The following is a 19,241-nucleotide window of genomic DNA, read 5'->3' as shown; positions in this document are numbered from 1 at the left end:
TGTATCTACCTCAGTGCTTAGAATAGTGTTTGACACATGGCACCTAACAAATACCATAAAAAAAACCCAGGTCAGACACAGTCCTTGTCCCACATGAGGCTCATAATCCAGGCAGGGGGGAGACGAGGTACTGAATACCCAATTTACAGATGAGGAAACCTCTGACTTCCAGGCCTGTGCTCTTTCCACTAGGCCGCAATGCTTCTCTTGCGCTGGAGTTACTCATTCATTCATTCAGTTGTATTTACTGAGTGCTTATTGTGTGCAGAACACTGTACTAAGCATATGGGAAGTACAATTCAGCAAAAAATAGAGACAATCCCTGCCCATAACAGGCTCAAAGTCTACACAGATATCAAAACAAGTAAACAGGCATCCGTAGCATCAATATAAATAAGTAGAATTATAGATATATACACATCATTAATAAAATAAATAGAATAATATATACAAATATACACAAGTGCTGTGGGGCGGGGAGGGGGGTACAGTAGAGGGAGGGAGTTGGGGCAATGGGGAGGGGAGGGGAAGCAGAGGAAAAGGGGGCTCAGTCCAGATGACACCAGAGTCTCCCAGGGGGTACAGCAATGGGGACTGTAAATCATTTGGAAACCAGTCACTGCATGTCACGGATGATGAAGAGAAGACACTTACTGTGTAGGGACTTCATCCCCAAAGTATAGGACGGCCTCCGCAAAGGTAAAGACTTGGGCAGAGAAGGGTAGGTGCTACTAAACAGGACATCATTAGGCAGGGCTTGGTCCAGAAGGGAGGTCCGGGAGTTGAAATACTTTTCCCTCTGACCGCTGTAAATGCTCTCGTCCGACAGGGTCCGATGCAGAGTCCGCCTTGTGGTTGGGGTGGTGGGGAATGGAGGCTGAAGAGGCAAAAACATGTGGAAAAATTAAGATCGCACCGATATGGGAGACATTTCAAACACTTCGATCAAATTTGGTTCAACGGAGTGGTAGAGAATGGAAGCTGAAGAGGTGAAAGCGTGTGGAAATGTGAATATCACACTGAAAGGAGAGACATTTCAAACACTTTAATCCAATAGGTTCATTGGAATGGTAGAGAACGGAAGGTGAAGAGGTGAAAGCACATGGAGACATTAAGATTGCACCGATAAGAGAGCCATTTCGAACACTTTAATCGAATAGGTTCATCGGAGTGGTAGAGAACAGAGCTGAAGAGGTGAAAGCACATGGAAATGTTAAGACTGTGCCGATATGAGAGACATTTCAAACACTTCAATCGAACTCGGTTCATCGGAGTGGTGGGGAACGGAAGCCGAAGAGGTGAAAGCATGTGGAAACGATGAACATCACGTTGATATGAGAGACATTTCAAACACTTTAACTGAACGGGTTCATCGGAGTGGTAGGGAATGGGGGTTGAAGTCGTGAAAGCACACTGAAACATAAGATCATAGAAATATGATAGATACTTCAAACACTTCAATCGAACCGATTCAAAGAAGTGGTAGGGAATGGAGGCTGAAGAGGTGAAGACACACAGAAACATTACGAGAGATATTTCAAACTCTTTAATCGAACCAGTTCTCGATACCCAGGATAAAGTCCAAACCGGGGTAGGGAAAGGACACTAAAAAGGAGGTAGCATGGAATCAGATTCATTCATTCAGTCGTATTTATTGAGGAATTATTGTGTGCAGAGCACTGTAGTAAGCCCTTAGGAGAGTACAAGGCAACAATGAACACACACATTCCCTGCCCACGGCGATCTTACAGTCTAGAAATCCTGCCATGGTAGGATACAATTCAAGCCCAAAAAATCCAATCTGTTTGCAGGCAAACAACATTCAGGGAAAAGAGAGGAACAATGAGACTCTCCTCTGAGACTTTAGCAGACACAACTGATTTGAAACATCTTTTAACATTCTAAAGTCTCCACAATGACCTTGCCACTTTGACAGCATCAATTGGCCTCACAGCACTTATGTCCATATCCATCATTTATTTATAATAATAATAATAATGATGGTATTTGCTAAGCACTTACTATGTGCCAAGCACTGTTCTAAATGCTGGGTGGGGGGATACAAGGTAATCAGGTTGTCCCATGTCCTAATCCCCATTTTACAGATGAGGGAACTGAGGCACAGAGAGGTTAAATGCCTTGTCCAAAGTCACACATCTGACAAGTGGTGGAGCCGGGATTATAACCCATGACCTCTGACTCCCAAACCCACGCTGAGCCACATGGGTTTCCATTGAGCCACGCTGCTTCTTTCTAGTAATATCTACCTCCCCATCTAGGCTGTAAGCTTGATGTGGACAGAGAATGTCTCTACCAACTCCGTTACGTTGTACTCCCCCAACTGCTTAATACATTGCTCTGCACACTGTGAGCAATCAATGAATATGACTGATTGAATTAACAATTACTAAGCCTACGCTGAGGGTGAGGCTTGGCATATCCATTTCCTAGTGATCCAATCTATCCATTAATCTCTAATATTATTTCAATAATAAGCCTGGCAGAGCTTTTCTTTCCTTTCCTTTCATGGTTTTTGTTCAGTGCTTACTATGTCCCAAGCACTGTACAAAGCATTGAAGTGGATGCAAGATAATTAGGTCAGACATAGTCCCTAACCCACAAAGGGCTTGCAGTCTCAAGGGGAGGGAAAATAAGTATTGAACCCCGACCTGGGCAGATGAGGAAACTGAGGCGCAAAGAAGTTGCCCAATGTCACACACACCAGGCAGGTGGTGAAGGTGGGATTAGAACTCAGGACCTCTGACTCCCAGGCATGTGCTCTTTCCACTAGGCCATACTGCCTCTTAAGTTAGGATCAGTGTTAACTGATACATGTAAAGTGATTAAACAAGCCACTTATCCCCCAAAATAGTACATCCTTCCTTTGATAGAGCATTAAATCATTTATGGACAAGCAGCATGACCTAATGGAGAGAGCACGGGCCTGGGAGTCAGAAGGACCCTAGGTTCTAATTCCGCCTCTGCCACTTGTCTACTGTGTGACCCTGGGCAAGTCACTTCACTTCTCTAGGTCTCGGTTCCATAGGATTAAGACTGTGAGCCCCATGCGGGACAGGGACTGTGTTCAATCTGCTTAGCTCCCAGCTCTGAGAACAGTGTTTGACACATAGTAAGCCTTTCACACATAGTAAGGCTTTCACAGGTGCCGTTATTATTATGATGATGATTATTTATAAAAGTGAGTTCCTCCAAATTCTTCCCATGGCTGTGGATGAACATTTAAAACCTAAAGCTGCAGTAATTAAGGCTCCTCAGAGAAGAAATAGGAAGTGCATTTTCGAAAAATCGCTCTTTTTCACAAGGGTAATTTCTTGGCTCATAAAATAAGACAATTGGAAGGTTAATTTAGATCAGTCTTTTTAATAGGATAGGACAATTATATAAGGTCTGTTTCCATTCTTAATTTTTTTCTGACCTTTACAGCCTTTTGTTTTTTAATGATCCAATAGGAAACTCCTTGAGAATTTTCTTGGACAAATTGTCAAATGCGTAATTGAATCGCCTGCATATCTTATTTAGAGGTTGGGTACTGAAGTTCACTGTGAAATATTTGCTTCCTACTTTAGACCAAACGATTAATAAACCAAAAGATGGTGTTACATTTTAGATAAGTTATACCACAGTTATCTCTCTTTTTTATGGCATTTCTTGGGAACTTACTATGTGCCAGGCACTGTACTAAATGCTGGGGTAGATATAAGCTAATCAGATGGGACACAGTCCCTTGTCCAACAGGGGGCTCATGGTCTCCCTGGGGGGGGAGGAGGAGTTAATCCCCATTTTACAGATGAGGTAAGTGAGGCACAGAGACATTAGTACAGTGCTCTGCACACAGTAAGCACTCAATAAATACGATTGATTGATTGAGTGACTTATCCAAGGCCCCACAGCAAACAAGTGGCAGAGCTGGGAATAGAACCCAAGTCACTCCTCAGGGAGTGATACGAACTTTCCAAATGTTTAGTACAGTGTTCTGCACACAGCAAGTGATCAATATATACAATCGAATGAATGACTAAGAGAAATCCTACACCACGTAGTGAGTTGTATGTCTGTTTCATAGATGGAAAACTGATTTTAGGTCATTGGCCTCAAGAGTCATGACAGTACAATCACAACAAAGGAATCCAAATTACTGGTCACATTTCAGGCTGATAGGGGCACTTAACAAATGTGCCACACACTGTACTAAATGCTGGGGTAATCAATCAATCAATCGTATTTATTGAGAGCTTACTGTGTGCAGAGCACTGTACTAAGCGCTTGGGAAGTACAAGTTGGCAACATATAGAGACGGTCCCTACCCAACAGTGGGCTCACAGTCTAGAAGGGGGAGACAGAGAACATAACAAAACATATTAACAAAATAAAATAAATAGAATAGATATGTACAAGTAAAATAAATAAGTAAATAGAGTAATAAATATGTACAAACATATATACATATATACATATATACAGGTGCTGTGGGGAAGGGGAGGAGGTAAGGTGTGGGGGATGGAGAGGGGGAGGAGTGGGGGAGGAAGGAGGGGGCTCAGTCTGGGAAGGCCTCCTGGAGGAGGTGAGCTCTCAGTAGGGCCTTGAAGGGAGGAAGAGAGCTAGCTTGGCGGATGTGGGTAGGGAGGGCATTCCAGGCCAGGGAGATGATGTGGGCCGGGGGTCGATGGCGGGACAGGCGAGAACGAGGCATGGTGAGGAGATTAGCGGCAGAGGAGCGGAGGGTGCGGGCTGGGCTGTAGTAGGAGAGAAGGGAGGTGAGGTAGGAGGGGGCGAGGTGATGGAGAGCCTTGAAGCTGAGGGTGAGGAGTTTCTGCCTGATGCATACGTTGATTGGTAGCCACTGGAGATTTTTGAGGAGGGGAGTAACATGCCCAGAGCGTTTCTGGACAAAGACAATCCAGGCAGCGGCGTGAAGTATGGATTGAAGTGGGGAGAGACAGGAGGATGGGAAATTGGAGAGGAGGCTGATACAGTAGTCCAGACGGGATAGGATGAGAGCTTGAATGAGCACGGTAGCGGTTTGGATGGAGAGGTAAAGGCGGATCTTGGCAATGTTGCAGAGTTGAGACGGGCAGGTTTTGGTGATGGATTGGATGTGAGGGGTGAACGAGAGAGCAGAGTCGAGGATGACACCAAGGTTGCGGGATTGTGAGACGGGAAAGATGGTAGTGCCGTCAACAGTGATGGGAAAGTCAGCGAGAGGGCAGGGTTTGGGAGGGAAGACAAGGAGTTCAGTCTTGGACATGTTGAGTTTGAGATGGTGGGCAGACATCCAGATGGAGATGTCCTGAAGGCAAGAGGAGATGCGAGCCTGGAGGGAGGGAGAGAGAGCAGGGGCAGAGATGTAGATTTGGGTGTTATCAGCATAGAGATGACAGTTGAAGCCATGGGACCGAATGAGGTCACCAAGGGAGTGAGTGTAGATTGAGAACAGAAGGGGACCAAGAACTGAACCTTGAAGAACCCCTACAGTAAGGGGACGGGAGGGGGAGGAGGAGCCTGCAAAAGAGACTGAGAATGAACGACCGGAGAGATAAGAGGAGAACCAGGAGAGGACGGAGTCAGTGAAGCCAAGGTTGGATAGCATGTTGAGGAGAAGGGGGTGGTCGATACAAGCTAATCAGGTGGGACACAGTCCCTTGTCCCACAGCGGGCTCACAGTCTCCTGGTGGGGAGGAGGAGTTAACCCCCATTTACAGATGAGGTAAACGAGGCACACTTAATTTTTATTTTAAAAAAATTTGCTAAGCACTTACTACTTACTAGGTGCCAAGCACTCGACTAAGAACTGGGGTCGAGACACAATAATCAACTCGGGCAAAGAGGCCCAGTAATGGGTTGCGTTTCTGAGCAAAGATTTTCTTTCCTTCCACCCCCTCGAAAAGTTTTATCAGGCCCAATTTGACAGAAGGGAAAATTCATTCTGAACTCAGCCTGTCATCCCCAATCTTGCCTATCAGAGTTATGTGGCTGCCTTTACTGAAGGACTTATTTTGATAAAAATGATTCAGTTCCATCCTGGATGACCTACAACTGCTAGGTCTAAGTTTCCCGGCCATAAAAAAGAGCTATTACCCCGAGGGTCTACCTTTCCATCTGGAGGTTGCACGCTAATGATACAATCTGTCAGCCTTCCGGAGAATATGATTCAGTTCTCCCAATTCAGGGCACAGGATGCCCAAGTCGGGATTATTAAATAAATGAGCTTCAAATGGGGTTCCCTAAATATCTGATTGTGGCCTCTACCATCAAAGATGATTGGAGAGGAGTGGACCTGGAGGATAATCCGACTTGTATTTTCAGCCTTTTCTGCTCCTCCTTTGAATGGGAAATATAACGTATTTTCTTTCATCCACAGAAAGAAACTGCTTTTTTTTAATGGTCAATGTGGCAGGCACTGTGGGCAGGGATTGTCTCTGTTGCTGAATTGTACTTTCCAAGCGCTTAGTACAGTACTCTGCCCACAGTAAGCACTCAACAAATATGATTGAATGAATGAATGAGGGCTGGGGTAGATACCAAGCTAATCAGACTGGACAAAGTCCATGTCCCACATGGGGCTCCAGTCTTCAGACCCATTTTCCAGATGAGGTAACCAAGGCCCAGAGATGTGAAGTGACATGTACAAGCTCACACAGCGGGAAAGTGGTGGAGCCGGGATCGGAACCCAGATACACCTGACTCCCAAGCCAGTGAATGCTCTACCCACTAGGCCATGTAGCTTCTCTGGCTGCTTGCAACTAATGCACATCTCTAACTATTTCTGGGTTTAAGAGGATATCCTGTCAATAAATAACACAAAGGAAATAAGAGCTCTGGAACTTGGGTCATATCCAGTTCATTTTCTGGTGACTTTCTTCACCCGTCCCTCTAAATTGTCATCTTGTTGTTGGGCAGGGAATGTGTCTGTTATACTGTTACACCATACTCGCCTAAGTGCTTAGTACAGTGCTCTGCACATAGTCAATGCTCAATGGATACCACTGATTGATTGATTTATATTGTCTGTCTCCCTCTCTAGACTCTAAGGCTGCTGTGGGCAAGGAAATACCAACTCTGTTATATTGTCCTCTCCTAAGCGCTTAGTACAGTGCTATGCACACAGTAAGGGCTCAATAAATATCACTGATTGATTGGTTGATGGGTATGAATTTTTGTCTTCCCCTCTACACTGTAAACTCGCTGTGGGCTGGGAACGTGTCTACCGACTCTTGTTATGCCATCTTATCCCAAGCGCTTAGTCCAGTGCTCATAACAGAGTAAGCACTCAATAAATACCACTGAGGGACTGCCCTACCAGGAGATAACAAACCATCCCAGTAAGGATTTCTGCCAGGGATGAAGTTCGTTCTCTAATTCCAAAGGTCAAATGGGAAACCATTTGTCTTTGGAAATTGACACCAAACATTTTTAATGAGCCTTTTCGTGTTTTGAGAAATGTAGAGGGAAGCTACCAGCAAACCGGCTTTGGCACGGTTGCCGTGGAAACCATTTTGGAGTCTGAACTCGAAAATCCTGCCTTATCAGAGATAAATTACATAAATCAAGAACATACTCATCATTTAAAATGATGTATTGTACAAATGTTCACGTCTTGAGGGCATTTAGTTCATCTAAATGTTGGTTTTTAGGGGACAAATTTCATCTTTAAAATCAAACCACCCGAAAGAGAAGATGTATGTAATGCACGCCTGTGACAGTGACATATTGCTCTTTCAACCCCATAACTCCTTTCACACTTTAATCAGAAAGTGTGAAAATGCCGACTGTACGAGGCGATAGTCTAGATTCAATTTTCCGGCAATTCTCCGTGTTCTTTTTGAGCGATTATATTCAAACCCCTCCAGGGATGGTACACGGTTAGCATTCTAGCATGCTGGACCCCACGACGCATGCATCGTGCTATCTCCTGGAGCGGCTCTCCTTCCCCAGACTAAGCACCTTTGCATCCAACTGAGGCAACCTCAGCTCCCAGAGATGAGACAACAGTCACTGAGGGGTTTGCGTCAGCAGAGGAGAGAACTGGCATCTCAGTCTTACAACAGAAATATCATTTTCTGTTCAGGACTGACTGAAAATAGAAACTGGATGAGGGAATGGAGTTGGTGAGCCAGAAATCTCAGCCGAACACCGACGTGGGCTCACGGAACTGATGCGGTGATGCCCAAAGAGAACAGGACACAAAATCTCACCTTTCAAGGGCAATCAATTCAGTGAACACACACAAACACACACACACAGCATATAATCTCATCTCTTAAGGGCAATTAGACAAACACCCCCAACATGCACTCTCACCTCTCAAAGGCAAACAATTTAATGAACACACACAAACATACACAAAATATGTAATCTAGCCTCCCAAGGACTGGTCTAAGCTTGGACCCAATCGCTGTCTGCATGGGACTACCGATCTCAACCTCCATTTTTCCAGATGAAAAACCTGAGGCTCAGAGACATGAAGTGACTTGCCCAAGGTCTCAGAGCAGATAAGAGCAGAGCCGAGATGAGAACCCAAGTTTTATTTTATTATTTTATTTATTTCATTAATGATGTGTACATATCTGTAATTCTATTTATTCATATTGACCCTACTGATGCCTGTCTACTTGTTTTGTTTTGTTTCGTTGTCTGTCTCCCCTCTTCTAGACTGTGAGCCTGTTGTTGGGTAGGGATTGTCTCTGTTGCCAAATTGGACTTCCCAAGCGCTTAGTACAGTGCTCTGCACACAATAAGTGCTCAATAAATATGATTGTATGAATGAATGAATGAGTTGTTCTAACTCCCAGGCCCATGCTCCATCGACCAGGCCATGCTGTTTCTCAATTTATCTACTTGTTCGTTTTCCCATACTCTTTTACTGGGACCAGTTGTATTTGCATTTTTCTTACTGCTTGTGCATACATTAAAACAGATCATTTATCTCTGCCTGCCTCCTACATAAGATGGTAAACTCCTTGAGGGTAGGAACTGTGAGCTGAGCTCGCCCAAACATCTAAAACAGTACTCAGTATACAAGCAGCCCAGCAGGTGACCCCAAAATACACCAGAACGAACGCATGAAAGAAAAAGTGACGAAGCACAAGGCTTACTAGATAGACACAATCACCTTTCTCTGTCAATCAATCAATGGTATTTACTGGAGCACTTACTGTGAAAAAATATGATAAAACAGAGTCGTTAGCCACTTTCCCTCCCATAAAACAGACTCAAGTATCTAAAACATTACTCAGGAAGCAGCATGGCATAATGGATAGAGCACGGGCCTGGGAGTCAGAAGGTTGTGGGTTTTAATCCCAGCTCTGCCACCTGTCTGCTGTGTGACCTTGGGCAAGTAACTTCACTTCTCTGGTCCTCAGTTTTCTCATCTGTAAAATGGGGATTAAGACCATGAGCCCCACATAGGACAGGTGGATTTGCTTGTATCCATGCCAATGCTTAGTACAGTCCCTGGCACACAGTAAGCGCTTAACAAATACCAGAATTATAATTATTATCATTACACAAGCAGTGCAATGGGTGATCAATAAATACTACTGAATGAATGTGCTAAAGGACAAATGACCTAGGTCAGGCAACGTCTCTACCAGGTTTGCTTATTGTTATATCGTACTTTCCCAAGACCTCAGTATAGTGCTCTGCACCCAATAAACACTCAATAAATATGACTGACTGACAAGGCTTATCGGAGAGATACGATCACTTTTCTCTGTCAATCAATCAATCGTATTTGTTGAGAGCTTACTGTGTGCAGAGTCCTGTATTAAGTGCTTGGGAGAGTAAACTAGAACAGGGTTGCAGACATTTTCCCTACCCTTTTAACTTTCCTCACTTTTAACTTACCTAAAACAGTACTCTGTACACCAAAAGTGCAGTACGTGATCAATAAATGCCCCTGAATAAATGCCCCAGAGCAAGAGTGATGCAGCAAAAGGCTTATCAGATAAACTTAGAGAAGCAGCCTGGCCTAGTGGATAGAGTCTGCTCCAGGGAGTCAGAAGGACCTGGGTTCTAATCTCTGCTCCTCCGCTTGTCTGCTGTGTCCTTGGACAAGTCACTTTACTCCTCTATGCCTCCGTTGCCTCACCTGTGAAATGTGGATTAAGTCTGGGAGCCCCACGTGGGACAGGGATTGTGTCTAAACTGACTAACTTGTATCTACCCCAGGGTTTAGTACAATGCCTGACACAGAGTAAACACTTCATGAATACCATTAAAAAAATTCAAAATTTCCCTTCTCTGTCTTGTTTTGCATTTTATTTGCCACACATTACATAGGGGAAAGCTCTCTGTCACACATTACAGTCAATCAGTCAATCAATTGTATTTATTGAGTGCTTACTCTGTAGAAGGCATTGTACGAAGTGCTTAGGAGAGTAAAACACGACAATATAACAGACACATTCCCTGCCCCCAACAAGCTAACTGTCTAGAGGGGGAGATAGACATTAATATAAATAAATTACAGATATGGACGTAAGTGCTGAGGGGATGGAGAGGGAGGGTGAACAAAGGGAGCAAGTGCAAGAGCGACGCAGATGGGAGTGGGAAAAGAGGAAAGGAGGGCTTAGTCAGGGAAGGCCTCTTGGAGGAGATGTGCTTTCAATAAGGCTTTGAAGGGGTGGACAGCAATTGTCTGTCGGCTATGAAGAGGGAGGGCATTCCAGGCCAGAGGTGGGACGTGGGCGAGGGGTCGGCAGCGAGATAGATGAGATGGAGATACAGTGAGAAGGTTGGCATTACAGGAACGAAGTGTGCAGGCTGGGTTGTAGTAGGAGAGCAGTGAGGTAAGGAGGTGGGGGGAAGGCAGGGCAATTGAGTGCTTTAAAGCCAATTCTGAGGAGTTTCTGTTTGATGCAGAGGTGGATGGGCAATGCCTGGAGGTTTGTGAGGAGTGGGGAAATGCCCTGAGTGTTTTTATAGAAAAATGATCTGAGCAGAGTGAATTATGAACTGCAGTGGGGAGAGACAAGGGGCAGGGAGGTCGGCAAGGAGACCGATATAGTAATCAAGGCGGGACAGGATAAATGCTCAGATTAAAATGGTAGCATCCTGGATACAGAGGAAAAGGTGGATTTTAGCGATGTTGGGAAGGTCAAACTGGCAGGATTTAGTGATGGATTGATAATGAATATCACAGACAGGAAATGCACACGTTACTGGTATGGCCAGGGAACATGTCTGCTAATTCTGTTGTACTGTACTCTCCCAGGTACTTAGTACAGTGCTCTGCATATAGTAAGCACTCAATAAATCCCACTGACTGGTTGATCAATTGACTCCGCAAGTGAAAGCCCTCTGCCACGTACCTTAAAATTCTTCTGAGACTCCAACGTTTGGCTCTCGAGGTCAATCAGTCTCTTGAGCTCCTCTTCGATGGTGGATTTAGCAGCCTGCTTGGGAGACGAGCGAAGTTCTCTCACAGACGTCTGCAACCTGGAGGGGCCTATTTCATTCCCATCACTCTGATGGCGTCTTAAATGGGGAGAGAAGACAGACAGAGACTCAAGTCAGGCCGAGAAGCGGATGGGGATCCAGGGATGTATCAGATTTAAGTACCGCAGTTTCTTTCTTTTTTTTTTTTTTAAGGAGGTTTTGGAATCCTAAAAACCTCCTAGGTTTTGGAGATTATATGAAGCGAAGGTTAGAATGGATAAGTCCTGTTGAATCAGAGTTGAAACTACTCAAATAAATGCCTGTGAGAGAATGAAACCCTAGTAGGGTGCCAGCTTCCAGAGCATAAAATGGCTACTCGTCATTCACGAATCGGTGAAAGAAACCAATCTGTTCATAGAATTGGGGTTACAAATGAGATGCTAGACAATCTCTGTGCAGATAAAAACATCCTAACGGATCTGCTTCTACTCTATATTGACACATTTTGGTTCTGGAATTCCCTTGAGAATTACCTGGCTGTCCCACGGTTTTAATTCCCATTCCAGTGGGTCAATCCTTCTGAGTACATTTTTCCAGAAATTGTCTTCCACCCACCATCATAAAACACTTTTTTACAGTATTTTATTCATTTGTATTTATTGCACGCTTACTGTGTGCAAGGCACTGCACTAAGAGATTGGGAGAGTACACTGTACCAGTAAACAGACGTATTCCCTGCTTTGTTAAGTGCTTACTATGTGTCAGTCACTATAGTAAACCCTAGGGGTTTGTCCAAGCTAATCAGATTGGATGCAGTCCATGTCCCGCATGGGGCTCACGGTCCTAATCCCCATTTTACAGATGAGGTTGCTGAGGCTCATAAAACTGAATTGCCTTGCCCAAGGTCACACAGCAGATAAGAGGCGGAGCTGGGATTAGAACCCAGGTCCTTCTGACTCCCAATTCTGGGCTCCATCCACTAGGCCACGCTGCTTCTCGCTTCCTACACTTGCTATAAACTTTGGAAAAAGGAAGGGGGAAATGACAGATACTGTACTGGGAAAAAAACAAAAAGGTCTCTCCCATCTCCTATTTGAGCCTTTTTTTCGGTTAATGTCTATAATAGAAATAGAGAAGCACCATGGCCTCCTGGAATTCAGGCCTGGAACTCAGAAGGTCATGGCTTCTAATCCCGGTTTTGCCACTTGTCTGCTGTGTGACCTTGGACAAGTCACTCCACTTCTCTATGCTTCAATTCCCTCATCTGTAAAATGGGGATGAAGACTGTGAGCCCCTTAAAGGGCTGGGTCCAACCCGATTTGCTTGTATTCACCACCAGCACTTGGTGAAATGCATAACAAATACCATTATTATTAGTATTATCAGTATTATCGTTCAGGACTTGTCTTGTTTTCTAGGTTTAACATGAACAACCAAATGATAGAAGCCAAAAATGCTCTTACTTTCTGGTATCCATAAAGCCCACAGAGTTTATTGTCCCTTCGGGTTTTTTCCATCCAATCAGGTACTTGCTAGTAGCCCCCTGCCGAGGATAGAAAGTCCTAGGCCCAGAGGAGGAGGAAGAGGAGGAGGAGAAAGAAGGTGCGAGTTGCGGGGAAGTGGCAATGTGAAGCTCCTCTTTAGGCGAACTTCTGGCACTGCAGAAAACAACTGGATTGGCAGAATGTCGGGAAGTCATGGTACTGAGAGAGAAGCATAATAAAGACAAAACCTGACTTCAGTTTGCATATATGCATCTCACATCATCACTTTTTCAAGGCACAGTCAGAGGGAGACGATTTTTCAAACACCATAAAAACCTTGTCCATGAGAATGTTTTCCAGCAGCAAAATAAGAATCTATAAAACTCTGAGGAAGCTAGATTATTGGCCACCCTATCGCCTACTGCATCAGTGACTGCTGCCGTAATAACCACATAAAACGGTGCCCTGAAATTTGAAAGTGGTTTCATATGGCAAATGTACTCTCAAATAGGTCAATATGGTATTGTTTTCCCCACTAACTGCTTGAGAGGAGAAAGGAAGAAGAGAAAGATCAGGCAAGTGTTTAATTCTTAGCTTCATCCTTGCCTTTGTTTACTTTGATCAAGGTTTATTGCCATATTTATTTATTCATTCAATCAATCTTATTTATTGAGCACTTACTGTGTGCAAAGCACCATACTAAGCTTTTGGGAGAGTTCAATGTAAACAATAAAGACACATTCCCTGCCCATAATGAGCTTACAGTCTAGGGGGCGAGAGAGAGATTAATATAAAGAAACAAGTAAATGAATAAAATGCTTTGGAAAAGAGTACGGCAGGGGAAAAAGGAAAAAATCTACAGTATTCCTTTGTCTCTATCTAGAATGTAAGTTACTTGAGATCAGGGACCATGTCTACTAGGTCAAAAGCCCAAGTGCTTTAAACAGTACTGTGAACAAAGTTGGAGCTGATTGACTATCTAAGGCCTCGACATGGCATAGCGGATAGAGCCTGGGTGTCGGAAGATCATGAGTACTAATCCCGGGTCCACCACTTCTCTACTGCGTGACCTTGGGCAAGTCAATTCAATCCTCTGTGCTGCTGTTACCTCATCTATAAAATGGGGATTGAGACTTTGAGCCCCACATGGGACAGGGACGGTGTCCAACTTGACTTGCTTGTATCCACCTCAGTGCTTAGTACAGTGCCTGGCACAGAGTAAGTGCTTAATAAACAGCAGAGTGGCTTAGTGGAAAGAGCACAGGCTTGGGAGTCAGAGGTTGTGGGTTCTAATTCTGGCTTCGCCACTTGTCAGCTGGGTGACTTTGGGCAGATCACTTAACTTCTCTGTGCCTCAGTTACCTCATCTGTAAATGTGGGGATTAAGACTGTGAGCCCCATGTGGGATAACCTGATTACCTTGTAATTACTCCAGTGTTTAGAACAGTGCTTGGCACATAGTAAGTGCTTAAGAAATACCATCATTATTGTTACTATTACTACCATCATTATTATTATTATTAGGTAGAATACAGCAGACTTAAACCTTATAACAATTCAGAGCACAAGAAGTCTGGTCACCATTAATGCATTTGCTTTCACATCTCCGATTTGAAATGACACAAAATTTTCAGTCTCATGGGGAACTAATACAGTTGCTCACTACAGTGGGAATCTCTTTAGGAAATAGGAATGTATCCTATTTAGTTTGGAAAAATCCACTCCCAAAACCCTCACGGACTGCCATTCTAATGTAAAATCATTGTGGGTAGGGAACATGTCTACCAACTCTGTCATATTGTCCTCTCCCAAGTGCTTAGTACAGTGCTTTGCACACAGTAATAATAAGGATGGTATTTGTTAAGCGCTTACTATGTGCAAAGCACTGTTCTAAGCGCTGGGGGGGATACAAGGTGATCAAGTTGTCCCACTTGGGGCTCACAGTCTTCATCCAGTATACACTCAATAAATGTGATTGACTGACTGACTGTATTGTATTGTTGCATTGTACTCTCTCAAGTCTTAGTACAGTGTAAGTACACAGTAAGTGCTCAATAAATACCACTGATGATGATGATGATTCATTCATTCAGTCGTATTTATTGAGTGCTTACTGTGTGCCGAGCACTGTACTAGGCGCTTGATGATAAAAAACACCAGTCCCACTGTAGTCATAAGTTAAACTCAAGAGGAGAATGTAAAGGATTTAGCTGGTAAGACTTCATTAATATTGTTGCACTGTATTTTCCCAAGCACGTAGTACACTGCTCTGCACATAGGCAGTGCTCAATAAATACGACTGAATTAATAACATGAGGCATGTTCATACAGGCTTTGTAAGATCATTTCATTTGAAGGTTTCCTTAATGCCAAGTTTTATTTTTGTTTTGCTCTGCATACATCAAATGCTCAATAAATACGTTTGAATGAATGAATGAATGAATGAATGAATGAATGTGATCTGGCCTGAAGACAGGAGGGCGGGGATAGACAAGCTGCCATGTAATCTTTTTCGCATATGATGGCTACAGGCAAAAGTATGAAATAAAGCCATGGCAAGGGGTATATATTGTTGATAATCTTCCATTCAATTGTATTTACTGAGCATTTTCATTCATTCATTCAATCGTATTTACTGAGTGCTTACTGTGTGCAGAGCACTGTACTAAGCACTTGGGAAGTACAAGTTGGCAACATAAAGAGACGGTCCCTACCCAACAATGGGCTCACAGTCTAGAAGGGGGAGACTGACAACAAAACAAAACATATTAACAAAATAAAATAAATAGAATACTAAATATGTACCAGTAAAATAGAGTAATAAATATGTACAAACATATATACAGGTGCTGTAGAGAGGGGAAAGAGGTAGGGTGGGTGGGATGTGGAGGGGGAGAGGAAGGAGGGGGCTCAGTCTGGGAAGGCCTCCTGAAGGAGGTGAGCTCTCAGTAGGACTTTGAAGGGAGGAAGAGAGCTAGCTTGGCGGATGTGCAGAGGGAGGGCATTCCAGGCCAGGGGGAGGACGTGGGCCTGGGGTCGACGGCGGGACAGGCGAGAACAAGGCACAGTGAGGAGATTAGCGGCAGAGGAGCGGAGGGTGCAGGCTGGGCTGTAGAAGGAGAGAAGGGAGGTGAGGTAGGAGGGGGCGAGGTGATGGAAAGCCTTGAAGCCGAGGGTGAGGAGTTTTTGCCTGATGCGTAGGTTGACTGGTAGCCACTGGAGATTTTTGAGGAGCAGAGTAACATGCCCAGAGTGTTTCTGCACAAAGATGACCCGGGCAGCGGCGTGAATTATAGACTGAAGTGGGAGAGACAGGAGGATGGGAGATCAGAGAGGAGGCTGATGCAGTAATCCAGTCTGGATAGGATGAGAGATTGAACCAGCAGGGTGAAGGTTTGGATGGAGAGGAAAGGGCGGATCTTGGCTATGTTGCGGAGGTGAGACCGGCACGTTTTGGTGACGGATTGGGTGTGAGGGGTGAACGAGAGAGCAGAGTCGAGGATGACACCAAGGTTGCGGGCTTGTGAGACGGGAAGCATGGTAGTGCTGTCTACAGTGATGGGAAAGTCAGGGAGAGGGCAGGGTTTGGGAGGGAAAATAAGGAACACTTACTATGTGCAGAGCACTGTACTAAGCATTTGGAAGAGAGCTTTCCCACTGAGGTAACGAAGGCACAGACAAGTTAAAATGGCGTAAGACTGGTGAACCCATGTGGGACATGTACTGTGACCAACCTCATTATCCTGTATCCACCCCAGTGCTTAGTACAGTGCCTGGCACAAAGTAAATGCTTAATAGATACCACAGGAATAAAAACAAAGGACTGAGTGATAAGGAAGCAGAAGTGAAAAGAACGCCAGGTACTGCAAACATCAAAACTGGCCATATGACAAGGAATGACTTTTTGGTATCTATAAAGATCTTGGGTGAATAAAACAGGTGAATATCGCCAATTTCTTTGAATACAAAGGAAATGTATATTTTTCACTCGCTCTATATATATCCTTCTTATTCAAAGAATAGCCCACTGATGGCAAATATAGGTCACATATGTAAATATGTCTAATTAAACTTTAACCCCAGATAACCACTGACTAAAAGGGACATAGCTATATCCTATTTATATAGAAAGAAGCAGCGTGGCCTAGTGGAAAGAGTATGGGCCTCGGAGTCAGAAGACTTGGGTTTTAATCCCGGCTCCACCTCCTGTCTGCTGTGTGACCTTGGAAAAGTCACTTAACTTCTCTGGGCATCAATTACTTCATCTGTAAAATGGGGAATTAAATCCTCCTCCCTCCTACTTAGACTGTGAACCCTAAGTGGGATAGGGACTGTGTCCAACCCGATTTACTTGTATTGACCTCAGCACTTAGAACAATGCTTGGCAGATAGTAAAGGACTTAAGTACCATATGTATTATTATGTCCTCTTTTTATTTATATACATATGTAGTCCTATTTTCATTTTTAGTTATACATATATACATTAATTTATATATTTGTGTATATGTGTATGAATAAAAATAAAAATGTATATACATATAAGTGTGTGCATGCGAGTGAATATTTGTCAGTCCATTCATTTATTCATTCAATCGCATTTATTGAGTGCTTACTGTGTGCAGAGCATTGAACTAAGCGCTTGGGAAAGTACAATACAACAATAAACAGTGACATTCCCTGCCCCCAATGAGCTTCCAGTCTGGAGGGGGACAAGACAGGATAAACGCCATCTCTCTGAGCAGAAGGAAGAAGGGCTAAGGATATAGGGGGAAAAGTTCATTCAAAATTTTGGAATCCATCATTCTAACCAAAAATTTAAAATTGCCCCCCAGAAAGGGAAAACAAAAAAATCCCTCATTTAAACAATCATCTGCCAAACACATATTTTTGAGGTGTTTGACCCAAAACTGAAAGGATTGCAGGTCTTAATAAGGTTTTTTTAAAAGGACATTGTACACCATAATTCGAAACGAGCCTATAGTTTCTCATCATAAATTTGGACAGTCTGGGAACTGAAGAAAGACATATTTTTTATAATTTTCAGTTCCCCTGTAGACTGTAAGCTTGTCATGGACAGGAAACGTGTCTTCCAACTCTGTTCTACTGTATTCTCCCAAGTGCTTAGCACAGTGCTCTACACACAGTAAGGACCCAATAAATTTGATTGATTGATCGACTGTCAGAAGTCTAGAGAAAAACACTATTAAGGTCTCCTTTTTGCATTTTGGATGGATTATTGAACTATCAAGGTAAACATATCCATTTTATTTCAACAGCAAATAGTTTAGCACAAAAATGAAATTTATTTTTCTGAATAAAATCGATTACTTTCTCAAAAGATGACTCCCACCTTCAATTAACCATTCCCTTGTTGACTCCGATCTCGATATTAATATTCATTGCTCTTTAAAATACACCCAGAAGTTTGACATCAGCCAATCTTTTAATTGAGCGCTTACAATGTGCAGAGCACTGTCCTGAGCACTTGGGAGGGGACAAGACAACAGAATTAGCAGATATGTTCCCTGCTCATAATGAGCTTACAGTCTAGAGGGGGAAATGGACATTAATTTGAATGGATGTCCCTGGATGAAGGCTAGAGGCTGAGACGGACCTGCGCTAGATGGTGTGTGAACTGTGGGGAGAAAGGGACAGGACTAGCGAGATCCTCGGTAGACCTTCTCTGCCAGATTGTAATAATAATAATGACATTTAAGCGCTTACTATGTGCAAAGCACTGTTCTAAGCGCTGGGGAGGTTACAAAGTGATCAGGGTGTCCCAAAGGGGGCTCACAGTCTTCATCCCCATTTTACAGATGAGGTAACTGAGGCACAGAGAAGTGATTTGCCCAAAGTGACACAGCTGACAACTGGCAGAGCCGGGATTTGAACCAATGACCCCTGACTCCAAAGCCCATACTCTTTCCATTGAACCACACTGCTTCTCTTGTAATTCAGCTTCCCAGGAAAAATAGCCTGACCTAGCAGAAAGAGTCCCGTCCTGGGAGTCAGAAGGACCTGGATTCTCACTGTAGCTCTGCCACAACTGATTGATTGATTATGTGGAACGATCTAGGCCTAAGGTTTGGTGTTCAGAGGATCCACTCTTGCAGCATTCAGCCGCGCGTCCTGTCCTGCCTGCTCTGCCTGCACCAAGTGAGGAGCCATGGAGTGGGTGAGTGTTCTGACCTGCTGAACGCTGGTGGGGCTGAAAGCTAGGGTGCTTTGCCACGGATGTGTCAAAGGTCACCCTGTGGGACGGGTGTGGGAAGCGCTCCTGGGTGGTAGCTACCTTACCATGTACGAATGAGGTGTTTCACCACACGCAAGTAACACATTAGTATACTCCTCCCGCTAG

The 19,241-nt window shown here is 44.0% G+C and overlaps 1 protein-coding gene across 1 annotated transcript in view; it reads right to left on the bottom strand.

Annotated features, from left to right (window-relative positions):
- SIPA1L1 (signal induced proliferation associated 1 like 1) overlaps positions 1-19,241 on the bottom strand; it is a 421,260-nt gene that overhangs the window by 20,051 nt on the left and 381,968 nt on the right. Inside the window, 3 exon segments of the mRNA XM_038765485.1 lie at positions 655-877; positions 11,331-11,496; positions 12,861-13,100. Of these exon segments, the coding sequence (XP_038621413.1) occupies positions 655-877; positions 11,331-11,496; positions 12,861-13,100 (629 nt within the window).

This window comes from Tachyglossus aculeatus, chromosome 23 (genome assembly GCF_015852505.1).
Source record: "Tachyglossus aculeatus isolate mTacAcu1 chromosome 23, mTacAcu1.pri, whole genome shotgun sequence".
NCBI lineage: Eukaryota > Metazoa > Chordata > Mammalia > Monotremata > Tachyglossidae > Tachyglossus > Tachyglossus aculeatus.
The sequence above is the reverse complement of the archived record's forward strand: the minus strand, read 5'-3'. Positions and strand labels throughout refer to the sequence as shown.